The sequence below is a fragment of the Hirundo rustica genome, chromosome 2, assembly GCF_015227805.2.
Source record: "Hirundo rustica isolate bHirRus1 chromosome 2, bHirRus1.pri.v3, whole genome shotgun sequence".
In the NCBI taxonomy this organism is placed as follows: Eukaryota; Metazoa; Chordata; class Aves; order Passeriformes; family Hirundinidae; genus Hirundo; species Hirundo rustica.
The window spans coordinates 68,597,759-68,618,800 of record NC_053451.1 but is presented as its reverse complement, the minus strand read 5'-3'; the positions used below and the strand labels follow the sequence as shown (position 1 = coordinate 68,618,800).

The 21,042-nt window shown below is 44.7% G+C and overlaps 2 protein-coding genes across 2 annotated transcripts; one reads left to right on the top strand and one right to left on the bottom strand.

The window, feature by feature from the left end:
* Positions 1 to 2,194: 2,194 nt before the first annotated feature.
* CLN5 (CLN5 intracellular trafficking protein) lies at positions 2,195 to 9,612 on the bottom strand. Its single transcript, XM_040055263.1, has 4 exons — positions 9,488 to 9,612; positions 6,451 to 6,616; positions 5,092 to 5,317; positions 2,195 to 3,338 (listed from the first exon to the last, which is right to left on the bottom strand). Exons 1-4 carry the CDS (start codon positions 9,610 to 9,612, stop codon positions 2,827 to 2,829), a joined length of 1,029 nt encoding a protein of 342 aa, XP_039911197.1. The 3' UTR covers positions 2,195 to 2,826.
* A 6,336-nt stretch (positions 9,613 to 15,948) lies between these two features.
* On the top strand, positions 15,949 to 20,811 carry LOC120749214 (glutamine amidotransferase-like class 1 domain-containing protein 3, mitochondrial). Its single transcript, XM_040056417.2, has 4 exons — positions 15,949 to 16,119; positions 18,014 to 18,185; positions 20,013 to 20,217; positions 20,518 to 20,811. Exons 1-4 carry the CDS (start codon positions 16,012 to 16,014, stop codon positions 20,708 to 20,710), a joined length of 678 nt encoding a protein of 225 aa, XP_039912351.1. The 5' UTR covers positions 15,949 to 16,011; the 3' UTR covers positions 20,711 to 20,811.
* Positions 20,812 to 21,042: the final 231 nt, after the last annotated feature.

Below are 21,042 nucleotides of genomic sequence, written 5' to 3'. Positions count from 1 at the left end.
TACCAGGGATTTTCATGGCACGGTCCTTCGGGAAACAGGAGCAGCGCACTCTATTTGACATTGACGGATGATGAGCCAGGATCTGCTTTGCTGGAGAACCCTCCTGGAATGAAGTGTGGCTTGCAGCCCATGGGTATGGCAATGCAGCAGTTTTGCACAAGACCACTGTGCAGACTTGGAAATCATTGTAGTACGGAATGATTGTATATTTTTGCTCTTAAGTGCAACGTGCATAAGAGCAGGGAGCAGAACCAAGCAGTCTAAAGTGATGAACAACTCCTGTATTCAAAGTTTGAGTAAAGACTGAGTGACAGTGACACGGTGCTAAGCTTATTCTTGCGCCGGGCAGCTTGGACAGTCCCCTGGTTCCTACTGTTGGGAAAGTGCTAATACCACCTGGCTGTGAGTGAAAGGAGATGAGATCCTACCTATTTCTGCTCCCTGTGTGACTTTCAGGAGGAGGCCATCCTTAAATGTTTTGAGGTGAATGGGGGGGTTTTCAGTCACAAACATCATCACGTGCACAGAAGCCGTTTGTGACATCTAACGCTTCGATTTTAAAAGTGTCATTTTAATGGATCTGTTCTGGGCTTGCCTAAACTTTGCAGAATAAGCCTATTTATCACCTCTGGTTTTTTGAATCTAACTCTGTAGGCCTACAAACTCAAAGATTGCGGATTCTGCCTACAAGAGAGCACTGCACTCAACTTCAGCTCACTGCACTAGAATGATTCCAGTTTAACGGCAACAACTGCACCTCTTTCAGGACTGTGGCTTGTGCTAGTGAAGTTTATTCCCACCCAGCTGTACATTCAGTCTGAACAATTAACACACAAACCCCCACGCCCAGCTGAGAGAAGAAAAGACAGTGAGAGCCCTCTGTCCAACCCCTGTGCCCACAAGGAAAGAATACTGGCCTCAGAAGGAACTCATGTATTGACAATTGGTGCCTTTAAACTGAGGGTAGTCAAAGTGTGAAACACACACATGGCTGCACGGAGGAATCCGCACATCACTGGCAGTGTGATCTATGGGCTTGGTTCTGTGATCCTATTTCCCCTTCAGAGCTTTGAACACTGGTTTGTGACGTTGAGGCTTTTTCCTGGGAAGACAAATGAGGTTTTAGTAACAAATGCGGGTTTGAGAGTTCCAAAGTCATTAAAAACATGCATCAGTGAGAAAGTAACTTCTGAAGACAGGCTTGCTGCAGCCCCTCTGACTTCCTTAGAGCGTCCTGGATTACCTTCCTGGTGATGCCATGTGGCGGTTGGTTGCTGGCTGGGGTGAAACCATGACAGTATCCTAATCCAAAGCTGAGCTCAGTCACAAGGGCCTAAAAAGATTCAGGTCCTTCAGTCTGAGGCAAAAGATGAAGTTTCACCTAACAGTGGAAGTAGCAGCTTGAAGAGAGGTGTGCTCATCCCCTCATTCCTCTCCCATTACTCTCATGCTCATCCCATTCCATGATAATGCAATTCAACTAATTAATTTTAGTGAGTTTCTGAATACAAGGGTAATTTTCTGCCATTCTTATTATTTGAATCCAAGCACTGTGTACTCTCCTCTCTGGCTGCAGCAGGCTATTAGCTTGGCTCAATCCAAATGAAACTGCAGCATTGGGTTCCTGTGTTCCTGCTTGGTCACAAGACAGCAATAACCTCTGCAGGAGCACTACTCGTTCCACAGCTAGTTTTAAAAACAACATTAAAGTGAGCAGTGAACACTTGGGAGGTGATTACATTGCTGCAACTATGGTTTTTCTGTGTGCAGGCACCTCAGCGGTTTCCAGACAGCCAGTGTTCCTCTGGCTTTGGTCCCTTGGGTTTAAAGGGAACTAAAGAGTTGCCAAGGTGCCCTAGGCTGAGCCTGAACACGACTCAAGGACAGCACAGCTGACACAGCAACACTGCTGCAAACGTTGCCAGCAAGAGGCTGCAGTCACATTTTAGAGGCAGCTCTGTGACAAGCATGGATTTTTAACTCCAATGTCAATGTCCCACAAGCTGTCATTACTTCTTTAATAGTAAGATTTCTATGCTTTAAAAAAAAAAAAAAAAAAATACGTGCAAGTTCTATGAAACTGACCCAACTGAAGCCTCAAATAGACTTTTAAGAAGCAGACTGGTGGAACACTGCAGTTGACATCAAAACAGGCAGTTTGACTTTTATCTGTGCCACAGAACAGACATGAAACTGAGGAAGAGCCATCTGTATGCATTGTGTTTACAGTGCAGTTGAAGGAAGCAATAGGTGAAAAAGCATCACCCATGCCATCCTCCAGTACATTCACTGCCCCAGAATCCCAGAGAACAGTTCATAGGTCTCAGCTGTACAAGCCAAAGAATTACAGGAACGTCAGTGTAAGGCACGTGTTGAAGGAACTGGACACTTCAAGACACTCGTATTGAGCGAGTTAGGCCTTGTAGCTTGTGTGCCACCTCTGTTGGTGGCCAGGTGCCATCTGCTGCAACCTGGGCATGCATGTATGCATGCATGTGCATAGCACCTGAGCCCAGAGCAGGCAGCTGCCTCCCCGTTCCTCCTCTGGCGCTGCACAGCTCAGCCAGAGGAGCCACTGCAGGCAGCAGGGGACCATGGTTACACAGAAGTTGGACAGCTCAGAGATGCCAAAGCTTTCATGAAATGTGTTACACAGGTAGTAAGAAAACAAATGCAGAGTCTTTCACCTGGTACAGCAAAGCCTTCCCAACACATTTTTTTACAGTCAGCAGTGAAGCATACAACCCTTTAACATCATCATGGTAGCACTCCAAAATCCTTAAGAATATTCTGCCATAAAGGCAAGTTTTGTTCTTCAGCCAGCAATCATACACCAAAGGATACTTTGCTTCCAACAGGCAAAGGCACCTCTTCATAAATTATTCTGAGATAAGGGGACTTCATAGGTAAAAACCAATATTCCAAGTTGTAGAAGAGGTAAAACTCATGATTCAAGATAACATGATCAATTATTTTGACAAGATCCACAAAGAACTCTCTGACGCTCTGATGAGGTTTAAATGGATTGTAAAAGTCTCTTATAGCTGCTGCCAGTGTCTTGTTTCCTTGTGGTCCAAATATAGAAGTTTCATTTCCCAAATAAATAGGTTCTCCACTGAATAAAATTATGCTTGTATAGTTTGTTTGTATCTTCTTGAATACAGCTCCTAAGTCAGCTAGCTTCTGGTAGGTTCTCAGTATAAACTTGGAGCACTCGTAAGAGTCAAACCACACTGTTGACTTTTTGTCAGGACTTGCTTGAACTGTCCAGGTCTCGTAGTAAATGCCAGTCTCATTGTCGTATTTTACCCACTGTGCCATTTCATTAAACATGGCTCCTGTAAGAGATGAAAATAAGTATTGCAGAGATGAGGTAGCAAATGCAGGATTCAAAATATTTTCCATCTATGTTCACTTGGTTCCCCTGCAAAAGTTTATTTACACTACACCTCACCATACACAGACACAAGGGGATAATAAACCCCATTTTAAGTGCAGGTTATCTCAACTGTGGTTCCTTTTTCTGATCATCTTCCTGCTACTATGCCAGAACATTCAAATATCAGAGAATTGTGACACTTCTCATTTTGCTTTATTCATGCAGACAAACAGGGCAGAGGTAGTACAGTCTACAAGAGATGCTGGCAAAATGCTCACCAGACCAACAGACATTTCTGCACTTCAAGTTTTAACTAAATTCAAATTTTCATGTCTCCTCACAGAAGAGATGCAGACTCAGACACCCTGCTGATTTAGCAGCTCCACAGCTGGCAAAGCTGAATTGAGCCAAATTATGAGTGGGATGTAAGACCACTAAGATGTGATGCTTTTTGCTGGCTCTCTGAAGAGAGCAAGTTCAGCTTATGATGCTGTTCATCCGTGCTTGCATCCACTCACCCTCTGAGTAGAAATCTGAAAGTTATTGTGAAATTCAGACAACTGAAAACTCTCAGAGATGCTACTTCCTTAAAAGTTTCATGGATATGGAAAGCGAGACGAGGAAGACTAACAATGCCTCCACGAGGCATCAGTGTAGCCTCACCTTTCTAGGGCATCAAAAAATCCATAGAGAGAGAAAACATGACAAGTTCCTCCAGCTGTATGAAAAATCTTAAGTTGGTATTCATACAAAAGAATCCAACCATATCAGGCATCAAATACTTGAGTCACAAACGACAAACTCAGAGGAAAGCAGCTCCACTTTACTTCCTTGTTTAAAGAACTGCCTAGAATTTCTTAGCAGCACTGGATAGATTATGCAGAGACTGAAGCCAGCAAAGCTGCTAAGGGTGGAAGTGGGCACACACAAAGCACCATGTCACACGAGCTGTAAGCTGACTCTCCACTGTGTCTTGCACACACACCAACTTCAGAAACTAAGTGATTTTGGTCACGCAAAACTTAACTCTCCAAGTCCTCAGTGAACTTTTTTCCTAAGTCATTCCCTCTACTGCATGAGCAATCCATCAGATTTATTTGAATTACCTTTTTATTTTAGGATTGCAGTGATCAGTATATACCAGGAAACTCTTCTGGTGATCACCTATGTATTTTGAGGTGTAAGGCCTAGGTTTGTTCTACAGCATATGACAGAGACCTATTACTGGGGACATTTTCACAGTTTTTAGGACACATAATGAGGGAGACAGAAATAGAGATTAGAATTTTTATATCTTTGAGACTGTTTCATAATATGCCTTATTTTTTTGCGCAGTAATGAACGTGTTTTCAACAGTTTTTCTATCTAAGCAGTCATCAGCCACTTCACAATACAAGATTTTGTTTTGGTGAAGCCATGTGAAAGGAGTCCATAATGACTCTGTGTAAGCTGTTTTGCTATTTTTACACTCAAGAGACTCAAGTGTTTTTGTACAGCAACACCAAATGACTCTCACTTAACAACTCTCCAGTGTGAATTGTTCAAAAGGCAGCAGCCTCATGCCACTTTCTGTATTCAAGAGAGTGTTTGAAATTAGCATCGACTAACACTGCAAACAACCTACAGAACATAAATTAAAAGACACTACTTTACAAAAGACAAGGCTGACTCTATAGTTTGCATTCACATTATCCAAAGCATCTAAAATCTACCTGATATTGTGGTCACAAGAACTAAAGTTCCGTTTGCCTTCCAGTGTGCATCATCTATTCCTTCATAAAAGCAGGCAGCTCCCTGGTTACACCAGAACGGTGCATCCATGCCAGGCCGCAGATGTGGAAATGTGCAGTTCCCAAGCTGGAAGAGCTCATACCACTCCATTGTGTAGTTTTTACCAGTTAGAGAGCTCTTGAAACCCACAGCATCATGCATAATTTTCTGGAAAACAAATAAAAAGAACCAAACCACCAAAACTTTGATTTCATAACAACTTCAGCTTGACCTGTACAGAAGCTAAGATGCTCAGGAGCTGTTCTGTAACAGGGTGAGAAGAGGTGAGGGAGTCACTGTAACATTTTGGATTTGGTAACACTGAAGCACAACACACCAGATTGCATGACACACGTACTTTTATCAGAGCATCATACTGCCTCAGTGGCTGGTTGTCTATCCATTCACTGTAAATTCTGTCACTTGGAGGCAGATACTCAGTGGGATCGCCTCATCAAGACTCAAAAAAGGATTCATATTTCATGGGGGTATCAGAGAAATAAAGAGCAGAACCAAGTTACCAAAACCAGATCTTGCTAATGAATGCCATAAAACTAATGAGATAAATACTTCATTTAAAAGCTGTATAGTGAAAACATAAATCCACACTTAGTTAAGAACTGAGATAACAATATTTTAACCTGCTTCCATTTTTGACTCTTTGTGCTTAGTTTTGATTCACTAACATTTATTTATTAATTAGGAAACACTTTGAAGATTAATTTTGCTACTGCTATAACTATAAATATTACTAAAGCTGAGACTTCTTAGTTGCATGACTCCATAAATGGAGACTTCAATTTCATACTGATCATAACACTCAAGAAAGAACTGTAAAAGCAACCAACTCCTCATGACCCATCGTTCTGACCAGCTGGCTGTCTGCTCCTGACAGATAATGTCCAAGCAAATATGTGAGCTTTTAAGATGAGAAAAACGAATACACTAAGAAACTGTTTTATCTAAGGGGACAAATAAAAGTATTTTCTTGATGTGGTGATAGCACAGAAGAAAAGACATCCAAGACATAATGGTGTGCATATACAAAGCACTCATCATGCAGCTACACGGAGGAACACATTCAAGACCACCAACAACATGCTCCTGTCTTTAGCTGAGCTAAATCCTGTACATTTTGTTTGAAACTTAGCGTTGAGTATCCTCCCTACAGATAGCCTAGCTTGTGTACTCCAATATTTTTCCATACAAGCACATCCCAACCTTACAGCTCCCATTCTTGACATCTGCTCTTAACTGCAGCTGAATTTGTCATTATAACTTTGTTAAAAACATCACCTTACCAAATGTCCTAGTAGGTCCCCATACTTGAATTCCCACACTGGAGCCTGCAATCGATACACTTCAATGACATCCTCTTCTTTCAAAACTGGAATGGCAGAGCCAGTGGGACAGAAGGTGTAACGAGCTTGGCAGTAAGGATCAGTTTTTGGACGGTAATCAAAGCGCCTGCATTGAAAAAGAGAAGCACACAGAATGACAAGTGCTGCTTTGCAGCTGGAGTGACTGGCACGGCTTCCTGAGGGGACAGCTTATGTGTCCAGCATCCCCAAAGACAGACTCTGTGACCCAGACACTGCAGCACCTGGAGTACACAAGTTCATAAGGCTGCTGGGGTGCACATCTGCAGAAACAGGACTTCTGGACTCAAGACTCATAAATGTTAGTCGTGTTGTACTGATTGTGAAGGAGTGGAAATAATACAGACTACAAAGGGTAACATACTCACAAGATCAGAGACACAGACGCTGGAGAAAGGATAGTTTGAGATCTGCCTCAAAAACTTTCTCCTGGCAATTTATTTACATAGGGATTGACCAGTTTGTTCTTGGTTCTTATTCTATTGTAGGAGATCCCCAAATGAAGTTATTCTGACTCTACAATATTACCAAGATCAGAAAAATAATTAATCCCTCTATGCTAATATAGATAAAAAGGTCTAAGAATGTAGATCATTGTTTCCATTTCATTCCTATTAAAAAAATGAAGTTCCAATATATTTCCTTATCACACTATATAGGAACAGCAAAGAACCTTTTTGACAAGCGGGGTTTGTGTGGCCAGGTTTTAGTAGCAGGGTGGCTACAGGGGTGGCTTCTGTGAGAAGCTGCCAGAAGCTTGCCCCATGTCAGGCAACACCAATGCCAGGCAGCTCCATGGTGGACCATGCAGGGCTGAGACAATCAGGAATCACAGCAACACCTTTCTGGTAAGAGATTTAAAAAAAAAAAAAAGTTATTGCACTGATGTAATTGTGGCCAAAGAGCAGGGTTAGAGTATGTGAGAGGCACAGCCCTGCAGACACCAAGGTCAGTGAAGCAGGAGGAGCAGGAGCTGCTCCAGGTGCTGGAGCTGGGATTCCCCTGCTGCCCATGGAACAAATCCACACTGGAGTAGGTGGATGCCTTAAAGAACACTTTGAACACACAGAGAAGGCTGCAGAGCTATGAAGAGAGGAGCCCATGCTGGAGCAGGCTTCCTGATAGCACTTGTGAACCTCCGGGGGATCCATGTTGGAGCAGGCTGTGCCTGAAAGACTGCAGGGAAGAGTGACCCATGCTGGAGCAGTTCATGAAGAACTGTTGCCTGTGGGATGGACTCACATTGGAGAAATTAATGGAAATCTGTCTCCTGTGGAAGGGACCCCGCAATGGAGTAGGGGAAGGACTCCTCTCCCGGAGCAGTGGCAGGAACAGCATCTGATGAAATGACCGCGATCCCCATTTCCCTGCACCACCAGGGAGAGGAGGTAGAATCTGGGAAGGAGAGAGGGGTGGGGGAAAGGTCTTTTTAAGACTTACTTTACATTTCATTATTCTGCTCTGATTTTGTTAGTAATAAATTCAGTCAATATCCCAAAGTTGAGTCTCTTTTTCCTGTGATGGTATTTGATGAGTGACCTCTCTCTGTCCTTATCTCAGTTCATGAACCTTTTGATGTATTTTCTTTCCCACATCCACCTGTGGAAGGGACTGATGGAATGATGTTGGTGGGCACTTAGCATCCAGACAGGTCAACCCACTGCAACAAGTCTTCCTCTTCCAGGTTCCTTTAGAGTCACTCACTGTATTTCACTTAAAACAAGGTTCCTATATTCGTGTTACTAAGACAAATTAGCATGCACAGCTTGTCCAGATCTTGTCTGCTTAGCCTGAGAGTCTAAAACACTCAGCGGCCCAGGGCTACTGACACAAATACCTCAGCCATGAGATGATTCAAGAACACGGGACTTCCCAAGCAATACTAAAACCATCAGCTCAGCTGAGGCATCACTGATTTTTCCTGTGGACTTCTTCCCCAGGCTTGATGGGAACTTCAGCATGTCTGCCTTTATTTTGTCGGGGGGGAGAGGGATATGGGGAAGAAAAGAAAAAGGGAAAAGCAATCCCCAAACCCTAACAAATATGTCTGGAAAAAATGGACAGAAAACAAAGACTTAGGCCAACCACACACTCAAGTCCTGTTTCTAGCTTGCACACCTTACATTTTCAACTACCCCTTGTACTGCACCTTGCATGTGACAAGAAGGTAACAAGCATGTTAAGAAACACTGAAACCCTGCATTTCTGAGCACCTCACACCAACAGGATTGCTCTCCAAACCTGATCATCCCAAGACCCAGTCCTGCAACTACTGAACTTGCTGGAAAATCCCAGCAACTCGTGACTGCAAGATCAGCTCCTTCAGGCATCACCTGACTCAAATTTAACTGCTGGGAATTATGCAATAGGCTCTCAAAAGTTCAGGTGTGAATTATTAAGTTACAGTCAAACATTGATAACTACTCCCTTTGCAAACAGCAAACCGGCACAACATAAACAATCAAGAGTAGCTCTTCTTCTGAAGGGGCTCATTTCCCCGGCACAGCCAAATCTATCGCTATTTTCACACCACATCGTGCAGGCTCCTGCTGGCCCCGACACCACCAGGAATTGTGGAGCTCAGGCAGCTCTGGAGCAGCGAACGGGATTTTGTACCGTTTCATCTGTCACGAAGCATGGCCTTAAATTAGATTTAAAAAGCAAAACAAACCGTACCCTGATTTCCTCATGACCACCTTTTGTGCGGGCGTTAAGGAGCGTGTTTAAAAGGCGAGCAGTCATTCCCGGGGCACCAACCCCTCCCGCCGCGAAGAGATTAAACTACGGCCCCTTGTGGCGAGCCAAACACGCCGAATACCTTGTCAGCGCTAGATCCCACCGCGAGATTAAACAGGGGAAGCTTCCCACGGCCCTTCTGGTCTAACACACGGAGCCGCAGCAGCAGCAGCAGCGCAGCGCAGCGCAGGCCGGCCCGCGGAGGCGCCGCCGCGGCACTCACCTGTAGGGCACCGGCCAGCGCCGCCGCGGCCAGCGGAGCGCCCCCGACACACGCGGCCCCCACGGCGCCAGCAGCAGCAGCAGCAGCGGCAGCAGCAGCAGCCGGGAGCAGCGAGCGGCGCCCATGGCGGAGCCGGAGCCGGGCCCGGAGCTGCGGGGGAAGCGGCGGGGCCGCAGGAGGCCGGGCGGGAAGGGGCCGCCCCCGCACCGCCCACAGGGCCGGGGCTGCAGGCAGGGGCCCGGCCGAGCCGGGGTGCTTTTCCTCCTCCTCCCGAGGGAAACCAGCCGAGTGCCGAATCATCCCGAAACGTCACCCGGCCGAACCGCGACTGTGTTTCCTGGAGGTCCGAGCAGCTGCACGTTGTCTGTCGTTTGACCCGTTGCTTTGGAGACGCGTCCGGGCTGGTCTGCAGCGCAAGTCCCACGGGCAGCAGCTGAGGGAACTGGGGGCGTTTAGCCCAGACAAGAGGAGGCTCATGGGGAACCTCACCACCTTCTACAGCTCCCTGAAAGGAAGCTGTAGCCAGCTCGGGGACGGCCTCTTGTCCCAAGTAACCAGTAACAGGATGAGAGGACACAGTTTTAAGCAGCACCAGGGGAGATTTAGGTTGGACATTAGGAAGGATTTCTTGACAGAAGTGGTGATTAGATATTGAAATGGACTGCCCAGGGAGGTGGTGGAGTCACTGTCCCTGAAGGTATTTAAGAAGAGACTGGATGCAGCACAGAAGAGGCACCGAGTGCCATGGTCTAGTTGACATGGGGGTGTTCAGTCATAGGTTGGACTTGATGATCTCAGAGGTCTTTTCCAACCTAATTGATCCTGTGATTCTGTAAAAGACACATCAAGTTCCCATCCTCACACCCAGAACCTACTGAGGGGGTGACCTCTGGGTCTGGCCCTGGGATGATGACATGAGGCCTCACCAAATGGCAGAGGGGCTTTTGCTGTGATAAAGCCTGCAACCCTGAGCCTCTTCAGACTGCCCAGAAGTCTTGTCTGAAACTTCTTAGGGCTTCAAGCTAAGTTTGTATATCCGTCACCCATTTCAAAACAATTTTTCGAATCATAACACTTTACATGACAGGAATCATATAGCAGTTTATTCTCTCATCTTTATGATAATGATGAGAACTATCTTGCAGAACTAAGAGAAACTGTGAAGACCAGCTTGCCAGTAGCACCCCTGCAGAAAACACAGCTTTTTCCAGCTCTGTAGAGTTCAAAACTGGTTATGCTGGCATCAGAGTCCAGGAGGCTAAGCTTAATAGCTGGCATTCAGAGTGAAAACAGTGGTGTATGCTCTTCACTGGGTAAATAACTGTACTGTGGACTTTTGACTACTGGGAGCCAGAAAAATATCCCTGCTCATTTCATGTGAGCCCCAAAAGAATAAACAGTTCTCTAGTCACTAGGCTATATATTCAAACAAAATTGCAGGTGGAAAGCCCTACATCCTTCATAAAAATGCAGGATAGGCTGCTTAATATCAGTTTCAGTAATGCTGGGTGTACTAAGTATGTTCAGAAAACCTTAAGACCTTTAATTTCAGCAACATTTCTTTATCTCAATTCCCTGCTGTCTGATTCTACAGTGTTTATTTTTAAAATCCATGCCATTCAGCACTATACATTAATTTAATGCATGCTTACATAACTAATACATATTTATATTTCCACATCCCATTTTTATGTCATGCATGTTAATTGTGTCTGATTTATAAAAATCTCTGGGCTTATTTGTTAGAAAATAAAGTGTGCCAGTAATCATGCATGTTTTGTAGCTTCAGTGTAGTACAGTATACCAGCTCTTTCATTTGTTCAAAAAGAAATGTGTTTGTTTGGAATACAGCCATAATTCCTAGTGCTCGAGATTTAGATGTGTAACTCTGGAAGTGCTTTATGAAATGAAGGAAGGCTAATTTATCCCTTCCTTGAAACCAGGATGCAAGGAAGTAAGATGGCATCATAAAGGTGCCATAACTAGCCAAACTCGAAATGCAGTATGAATAAGTGCTTAGTCCTGGCTTAGCATATGTTTGCAGTGTAGATTATTAAATCTCCACTACGTGGATGCTGAAGGGGTTGCTTTTATTTTTTTAAATTTTATTTTGATGGAATTTTTATATCTCACTTCATTACATCTCACAGGAAACTTTTGCAGCATTGTGCCTTTTTTTTTTTTTTTCCTCATGCAACCTATGTTGTGAACATAGAAAATAAACCACTAATAAATTTATGAATACATATACTTGAGCTAAAAAGCCACTGTCTAGTTTATTATGGAGAAACATGTCAAATTCCCCATTGTAAACCCACAGAGCTGATCTGCATCTTTGTCCAGTAACAGGCTTTGAGGAAATACTGAGAATGGCTACAAAGATCAAATTCTAGACCTGACAGGATTCATAAATTTTTTCTCATTTCCCAGAGTATTTTCTTTCCTGATTAGGAAAAATGGAACATTTTCCTGAAACAACAGACCCTTGATGGTTTCCCATTATAAATCAATACCTTCTCCATCTTTACCCTTGACATGATCAGGATGGAAGGGACTGAGAGAAAAGGGAAAACAAATCCTGCTGCTTCAATCAGAAGTTTGGGGTTGATAGTTTGGGTTTGAACACGTACTTAAGTCATCACACTGTAAGTCACAGCAGAGAGGCTGTTGCACCTGAAGTAACAATCCCTGTCTCACAAAAATGGGCTGTTTTGGATGGTGCTTACAGCACAGCTGCACATCTTCCAGCCTATGCATACATTGGCAATGTGCCATTCAGTAGGAAAGTCACAGTTATACACACGGATCAGAGCAGATAAAGCTACACATCTGGCAGCTTTACTGATCACAGGCGGATTTTTTTTCCCACTCACACTGGCATATGCTAGCTATCAAGTCAGCTGGGTGCAAAATGAGAAATACAAACATTACCTGAAGCCAAGCTGAAGCTGCTCTGAAACACAGGAGTTCATCAGTCAGAGGCACAAAAAGGAATTTTGAGAAAAAAAGAGTCAGAAACAGAGCTCCTGTGCACCTACATAACATAGCCTGAGATGCCACCTGAACTGTGAGCTGGGCTGGGAGAAAGCCGTGTCTTTTTCTGCAGGAGGGAGGAAGGACTGGGCTTTGTAAGATACCGCTAAGAGTTCCCCTCACAACCTGCTTGACCCCTGACAGCTAGGATGAGAGATGTGCTCGGGACAGATGTGCAGTTCAGTAAACATTTGGGATTGCAGGGCAGCTCCTCCTTTGCCAGCTTAGGGGGCAGGTGATGGAAATTACTTCTTTCCAAGCTGGAATACTAGGGGGGTCTGCTGAAGCCTGAGGGACAGAATGAGGGTTGTGACAAGGACGCAGAGGAAGTTCATCATGAGTTTTAAACTGAGATGAACCCTCTGAGATTTGCTGCAGGGTAAGGATAAGTGAATTGATGAGTCAGCTGGGTGACTATTCAGCCTGTGAAATACAAAGAGCTGTCCAAATCAAATTTAAGGTAACAGCTGTTGTCAGGCAACTAAGGCACTTCAAAGCAGGATTTCCACAAGAGAAAACATCTTTCTCAAATCCTGGGCAGCAGGAAAAAGGCTGAGGTCTAGGACAGAGCTGTAATTCAACCCCTTGAAGTCTGGAGGAGCCGGTACCCCCTCTCTTCCCTTCGGGTACGCAGTTGGTTGCTCAAGGTCTGATAAAAACTTGTGAGGAAAGTCAGAAACTGCTTCTGCACTACAGAGACACCTCAGAAGAGACTCCCTGCTCTTTTCCTGGTGAGCTGCTTTTAAGCCAAAGCTCCTGCCTCCCACCTGAGCCACACTGCAGCCACACCTGAACCCAACTGTATTCTACTGACGCAGACCCAATCCATGCATTGGTCATTCCAGCCAATTGCATTTGCCTCAGCACCATGGATTTTTCTAGTGATCAGACTTGTGATGGAACCCCACTGCTATTCAGTTTCTGAAAGCAAACAGGCACATAGTAGTGGCTGGATCCAGCAGCAGCCCCAGATACAGCAGGGTAGAGGCTGGGATTACACTACTTGTGCCAAGGTGAATTCATAGGATGTGCAGGAAGAGCGACCCATGCATCAGGACAACAGAAGGCAGGACACACCTGCAGCACAGCTCAGGTGATGTCTGGATGCCCAGGCCTAAGTGCCCATGGATTTGTGGCTGGAGGATGTGTGGGTGGAGGCCACGGCAGAGGCTGGCCAGGGTAATTATAGGGCTACTAGTGCACTGAGGGCCTTGACCACAGCTTCTTCTGCCATCAAGGTGTGACCTCTCACCTTGCAAACATCTGTCTTCAGAGCTGTACTCCATGTGAAATGCTCTTGCTTTTGCAGGGCCAGGATGGAGAAGTCCTCCTAGGGCTACTTTGGGGTGACTGAGAGCTAGGGCAAGGACATGGACAATCTGGGATGAAAACATGGACCTGAGACACAGAGGGCCACGACGAGGGCACACAGTTAGGGCAGGGGCATGGCACGAGCAAGTTGGAGCTGGATCAGGGAACAGAGCTGGCACAGAGATATGACATAGAGAATCAGAAGTGTGACAGGACTATCCTATCTCAATCAAGTCTAGGGTCCATCCAGGAAAAAAGACCACCTGTAATGTGAATCTGAAGTTCATCTAAGAGACAGGGCCGGAAACAAGACTGGAGATGAGGTTATTGACAATTCAGGTCCAGCATCCATCCAGAAAGACCAGCCAGTAAGTCAGGTCAGAAAGGAGCAGGGAATTGCATTTCTGAAGGTCCTCACTTCCCCAGCTCTAACATTAACCCTGGCCGTAACACACAGCAGAGTTTGGGACTACACTTGTTTCTCCAAACATGCATTGAGCTTAAACTCCTTCCAGGCAGAAGCTTTCTGCTAACTCTCACACATAAAGATGATTCCAGTGGGATTCCAGCTCTGCAAACTCTCAGTGGAGCTATGCCATAGTCCTGCTCAATCCTAAGAGTCAGAGTGTGTAGACTGAGCTGAAGCCCTAGACACATTTGGAGTAAACACTGCCCAGCAGACAGGAGTCTGCCCTTCAGCAGGGAATTTCCCTATCCAGAATCTCCCTGTCCATCATGCCACACGGACTGCCAATCAATCAATATTAAACTCAATGCATCTTGCTACAGGAAAAGGCTCTGCTTTCAAATGTCGTTTTTGTTCTGCCCAGTCTGCTCACTCTCATGTCCTCTGCAGAAAACCTATACTCCAAATTTTTGGAAGACACTCTAAATTTTGTTACAAGATGCAGCTTTTTAGTCCTCTGGTCCAATAGAAGAGTTAAGTTTTCATTATTAAACACAAGCTACTTCTTATTATAAATGAGAGGCAGCTCATGAAAAATGAAGGACCAAGAGCTGAGAGATCAATATAGTTGAACCCTAATGTGGCATTTGAGTGCACAGTCCTAAGGAGGAGACATGGGAAACAGTCTCTCTCTTTTGGTTCACTAAAGCAATGTCCTAAGGGACTAAGCTGGGAGTGGGTAAAGGAAGAAAGGCTGATTTGCTAAAATACCTCAGTTTCCCTGATAAAGAGGAACAGCTCCTTGAAACCTGGCATGAAGTTAAGGGAGAAAAAAGGCCTAGGTGGGTCTGATGAGCGAGGTGTCACTGAAACCAACAGCATCGGGACCCACCAGTACCCCTGTACTGCTTACCACTCTTTTTTTGGCTTTCAAGGCAATTTGGAAGTCGATTTTCATTACACAATTTTAGCCCTATGCGCAAAACAAGCCCACCGAACAAAAAACACCTCATCGGCACCCCCTGCCCCCGAGGCCCTGCGAGGCCCGGCAACTTGGGGACTAGTGACAGGAACGCACACGTTCCACAGCACTCCAAGGGCTGACCTGAATCAGAGACTGGACAGAGATAGAAAACAAAATATTTATTGAAAGGCCTCCAGGATCCACCTTGGGCAAGACAAGAGCCTGACCAAGGCTGCACCCAGGGTGCTCACAAAAGATGGCTAACCGGTCACAAGATCTTGTAAGTTTTGGTCCATTTGCACATTGGACCAAATTTGTAATTGGAATTACAGCTTCAGGTTGTGAGGTCCAATCCTTCTTGTTCCTCCCTTCAGTCCACCATTGTTTGTGCTTTTGGGCCTGAAAGTTGTCCTTCTTTCGTCTACCTGCTCTGTGAAGGGAGCTTACTGGCTCTTAATATGAGGCTCAGAACTACACCTAAGCAGCACAGAGTCTGAAAATATGAAAGCTAAAGCTTAAGGCATCAGGGTTACCGTGCGGCTGCCGCCCGCCACAGCCTCACACGTCAGTACGTGAGGCCGAAAATGCGTTTGAGCCTGTTTTGTTGAAAACAAGAGGCACATGCCATTTCCTTTCCAGCCTTCCTCCCTTTATTTCCCGCCCCGCCCGTCCGTACGGTGGCGGCAGATGGAGACGGCGGCGGGGCACGGCGGCGCAGGCGCGGCAGGAGGAGGGGGAGCAAGGGCGGAGCTGCCGGGCTCGGGCCCGCCGCCGGCCGCAGCTCCTTCCCGGGCCTGAGGGGCGGCTGCCATGGGCAAGCGGGTGGCGCTGGTGCTCGCCGGCTGTGGCGTCTTCGATGGCAGCGAGATTCACGAGGCGTCGGCGGCGCTGGTGCACCTGAGCCGCGGCGGCGCGGAGGTAGCGGGGGGCGGTGGGGGCCTGGATACGTGTGTGTATGTGTCTGTGTGTCTGTCCGTGTGTCTGTGTGTGTGCGGCCCGGCGTGCGGTGTGCGACACGGCAGCCGGCAGTCCCCCTCTCTGTGGGATCGGAGCCCCTCCCGGTTTGCGGCGCTCCCTGCGCCGCCACTGCACCCTACAAAGACTGTTCGGCCATAATCTCTTTTTATGTTGCCCCCTCCTCTGTTTTATTCATGCCCCAAAGAGCTGCCTGGCCCCCTGACCGGAGTTGAGATCGTGCAGGCAGCTGGACACAAGGCTGAAAAGGGGTGTCATTAATACAACTAAATTATTATACTAAAAGTCATTCCTACAGGGTTAAAGAGACCCCTGCCCAAGTGAAGACCGTTCCCCCGAGCATGTGTAGAAGTTAACTGGAGTTACTAAACTTGTTTGGAAATGACTAGACAATCATAATAGAGGGGCTGCGCTTGGAGAGTTACTCCCAATTTCCCTGGGTAGACAATGGCACAAAAAGTCCAGTGGGTGTGCTTGATTTGTGGAATACCACCCAGGCTTGCACAACCCTGAAATAAATAATCAATGGCTCTCTTGAGTGTGTAATTAATTTGCTTATCACACAGCAGGTAATGAATCCAGTTTCATGGGCAACAGTGCCAGGCTCTTTTTAGTGGTGCCCAGTGACAGGACAAGGAGCATGGCCATAAACTAAATCACAAGGACTTTATCTCAACATGAGGAAGAACTGCTTTACGTTGAGGGTGGCAGAGCATGGGAGAAGGCTGCCCAGGGAGGTCGTGGAGTCTCCCTCTGTGGAGATGTCCCAAACCCACCCGGATGCATTCTTGTGTAGCCTGTTCTAGGTAAACCTGTCTGGTCAAGGGGGTTGGACTGGGTGATCTCCAAAAGTCCCTTCCAAGCCCTAACAGTTTTGTGGTCCTGTGAACCCGGGAGCAAGGAGAAGCTGGACGCCTGACCCTTCCCCTCTGGCCATGGGAAGCTGAGGATGGGTTAAAATTCTTTTATCTTCCTTCCAATTGCTTTTGCAGCCCCCGCTGGGGTTCACCTGCTTGTTTTCTGCTCAGTGTTTCTGGGCTCTCTTTGGTAAATTGGGCCTTGTCGGAGAAGGCTGGGCCAGGATGTAGCGGTGTGCTTTGGTCCCGTCTGTGGCTTCAGATGGCAGAAGCTGGTTATTGACTGTGTAGCCACACTCAGGTATCTGATGATAACAACAGCACCCTCCTATTTAGCACAAAATTATCATCTCTGAGAAGTTTGCAAAGCAAGCTTCAAAACAGACACAGGAAAACAGCCCCTGTGGTACACCTGTCACAGAGCTTTATATTCTGATGCAGTGTTCTCCTTTTGTGTCTAACGAAAATCGGTTCTCCTGTATTTTGTTTTTCCTTTCTGCTGCTTGTGTTTTGGGACAGCTGGTAATGCTTGTATTTGGGACATTCTAGAAAAGCTTGCAAAATTTGCATGCTTAATTTTTTTACGTCGAGCTTTTTTAGCACTTTCATCTCATAAGAATTTAGAGCAATCTTTCTTCAAAGTCAGCTGTATGTCCAGTTGGGCTGCTGGTGTAAATTGTGGTGTCCTGTTTGTCCTTGGGCTTAGCTGCCGTGGCAAAATCAGTAAGCTTAATGTTGACATAAGAATACTCTTCTCTCAAAATGCTACAGGAATAGGATGGGAAGAATGGCTGTATTTACCCATCCTAATACATCATATGTCACTTTAGATATTTAATGTGTTAGATTCATCCTGTGGAAGTTGCTTAACTTATATAAGAGGCTTCAGGAGATGTTTGTTTTCATTAAATGGTCTTTATTGTGGCAAATACATATGAGTTTTGTTTACATTCACAAAATTGCTTAATCTCTCTTCCTAGGTGAAGATATTTGCCCCCAATATTGAACAAAGAGATGTAGTCAATCACCTAAAAGGAAGTCCTGCAGAAGAGAAGAGAAATGTGTTAGTTGAAAGTGCCAGGTTGGCAAGGGGAAACATTCAGGATTTGGCTGAACTGAAAGCTAGTGAATTTGATGCTGTCATTTTCCCTGGTAGGTACCCCAGAATCACAGAATATTCTGTGTTGGAAGGCCCACAGAGATCATCGAGTCCAGCTCTTAAGTGAATGACCCACACAGGGGTTGAGCCCACAACCTTGGTGTTAGTAACACCATGCTCTGACCAGCTGAGCTCATCTTTTGAAATAAAATTATTTGCGATTTTTTGAACTCAGTATATTTATTGATTCATACTTCACTAAGTTAATATGCCAGAGTTGTCTTTTGGTGTTAAGTTATGTATCCCACCATTCCTTCTTACTGCAGGTTGTGAAAACATCACTACTTACGTGTGGACAAGAGCCCTGACCAGAGTACAAAAATTGGGTCAGAACTCATTTGTATGGCAATGCCTTAATTTCAAGGCCTCTGAAAATGCTGGCAGAGTAGCAGATTGCCAGCTAGATTATATTCCATGTCAGATGGGAGTGCGTTCTGTTTTAATTATGTATCTACCCAGCTGCTGATCAAGTTGTCCTAAACTTGTTTATGGATAATTTTTTATTTAGAGACCACAAAATTGTATTCCAGATGGAGGTAATTGTAATCACTTTTAAAAATGAAGAAGCTGGAGCATCACGAGGAAATCATGACTGAAGATCTCTTTCCAGAATGTTCATAGTACTGTTAAAAACTGCCTTCGTGATTGGGCCTAAGTGTTAATTTTGAAATCTTCACGCTGTTGTGAGGCCAGCAGGGGGAGTGTGTGTATAACACAGAGAAACAATTCTGCCTGCGCTGTGAGTGGTTGATGTCAGGGCTGATCAGGGGGGAGTAGAGGCTCACAGATGTTTTCCACGTTAATTTCATGCTGTTATAATCCCGGCTCAGGGGGTTGCTGTAATAACTGTTAGAGGGAAATCAACCCTATTAAGTTTGAAAATTAAAATCTTACCTCAGAGATTTCAGATAACACTTGAAAGTGAGCAAACCGGGAAAGTAAAAATATTAAAAATGCAAAGCTTCGTGATGTTGTCTGTTGAAATACTTGTAGGAATTTCCTTATGCTTATTGGAGAAAAGTTGATGCTGTGCACATTGCATATGGAATAACCTTACTTTGATTATTCTGACGGTTATAAATCCAGCAGACAAAAGAGCTGTAAAATACAATCTGCTTATACAATTAAATTAAGATTAGATGCACCTAAGGGATTGTTAAAACTAATTTATAAAAGGAAAAATCAGCACTATTTTTAGTAGGAAATTATGTTATAATTAACAAGGTTTTTTGTCTCCGAATACCTTATGTTATAATGTCCATTTTATGTAAAATCCCCAGTGGTTTTTTATCATGTTAATCTCTTCTTTTGAAGTTGAAAAGTAGTTCTAAGGAAGAGGAGAAGCTCTTCTATAATTGCTTAAGCATCAAAGTAAAACCTGAGAGTTCATTACTATAGGGGGTCAAATCACTGTTTGCATTGCTCCCATGAATTCCATACTTGTGCTTTTAACTAGTAATGGTCTTCTGATCCCTCTTCCTTACTGAGGAGTGCACAACAGATGGTGCAGCTGTTCTAGTGACTAGCAAAGGAATGTGAGATTTCCTGTTTGTCTATGTTGCTTTTTGAAACAAGGTTAAGCTTTCTGGCCTATATATAACCTACACGGTATAAAAAAGTGCACAGTTAAACTTCTAACTCTGTAAACCCATCGTTTACAGGTTACAGTGACGTTGTAAGGCTTTCTGTACAGTTACTTAGCAGTCCCATGGATACCAAGATTGTGTTGTAAAAAAAAGCTTCTGTTTGGTATCAAATTTAAGAGCTTTTAGAAATCCCTTATATTTGAGCTTTTTGGTTTTGATTTTGGTTTTTTTTAGGTGGTTTTGGTGTAGCAAAGAATCTGTGTTCCTGGGCTGTAGACGGCAAGAACTGTACTGTCAATGAGCACGTGAACTCCACACTCCAAGCCTTCCACAGTGCTAAAAAGCCCATTGGTTTGTGCTGTATATCACCAGTTCTGGCAGCCAAAGTCTTTCCTGGTTGTGAGGTTACGGTTGGTCAAGATAAAAATGTAGATGGAAGGTAAGAAGGAAATGGATGGAGATGATTTACATGGGAATTAAGATTAGGAGATGGACAGGCTTCTGTGTGAACGTCTCTTTGGTACTAGTAAACCTGGCGGAACTTACTTTTAAGAAAAATCCCTTGGTATGTCCCCAGGGGATAGGAACATCTGATAGTAGCAGCCTCTTTAACTCATCAACTTGTCATCATCAGCTAAAGAGTCACGTGGATATTGTTGTAGTTCTCTCATTCAAGTTACGTGTGCAGAATTTTACGGCTGTATCATACCTTTATGTTAATTAGTCTTTTTATTTACAGATTTCCTGATGCAGAGACAGCATCTGCTATAGCAGAGCTTGGATGTAAGCACATTTGCAAAAATGTAAATGAATCCCACGTGGATAAAGCCAATAAAATAGTTACTACCTGTGCTTTCATGTGCAAGGCTCCTCTGCATGAAATCTTTGATGGAATTGGAACAATGGTACAAGAAGTCCTGAAGCTTGCCTGACTAGAAGCATACAGACTTCTCCAAGGAAATCAGTGTAGCTAAGCATAAACATTTAGCTTTCTTTGACTGAATTAATAAAATAATGCAACTGCTAAACTTCACAGTTTCTGCTTTGTTTGGTGTGGTGTTTTCTAATGTTTAAACCATCAGATAGTTACTGCTGAATTTAACCTATTTATTTCTCTTTTAAAATAGAAACCGTGAACGTATTCAGTCGTAAAAAGACTGAATGGGCAATGGCGTTTTATCACATCATAGTTGGTTATCAATAATTCACATTTGCTGTTACCCAGCTGCAATTACAGGTGAAGTAGCTGTAAATGTGACTGTTT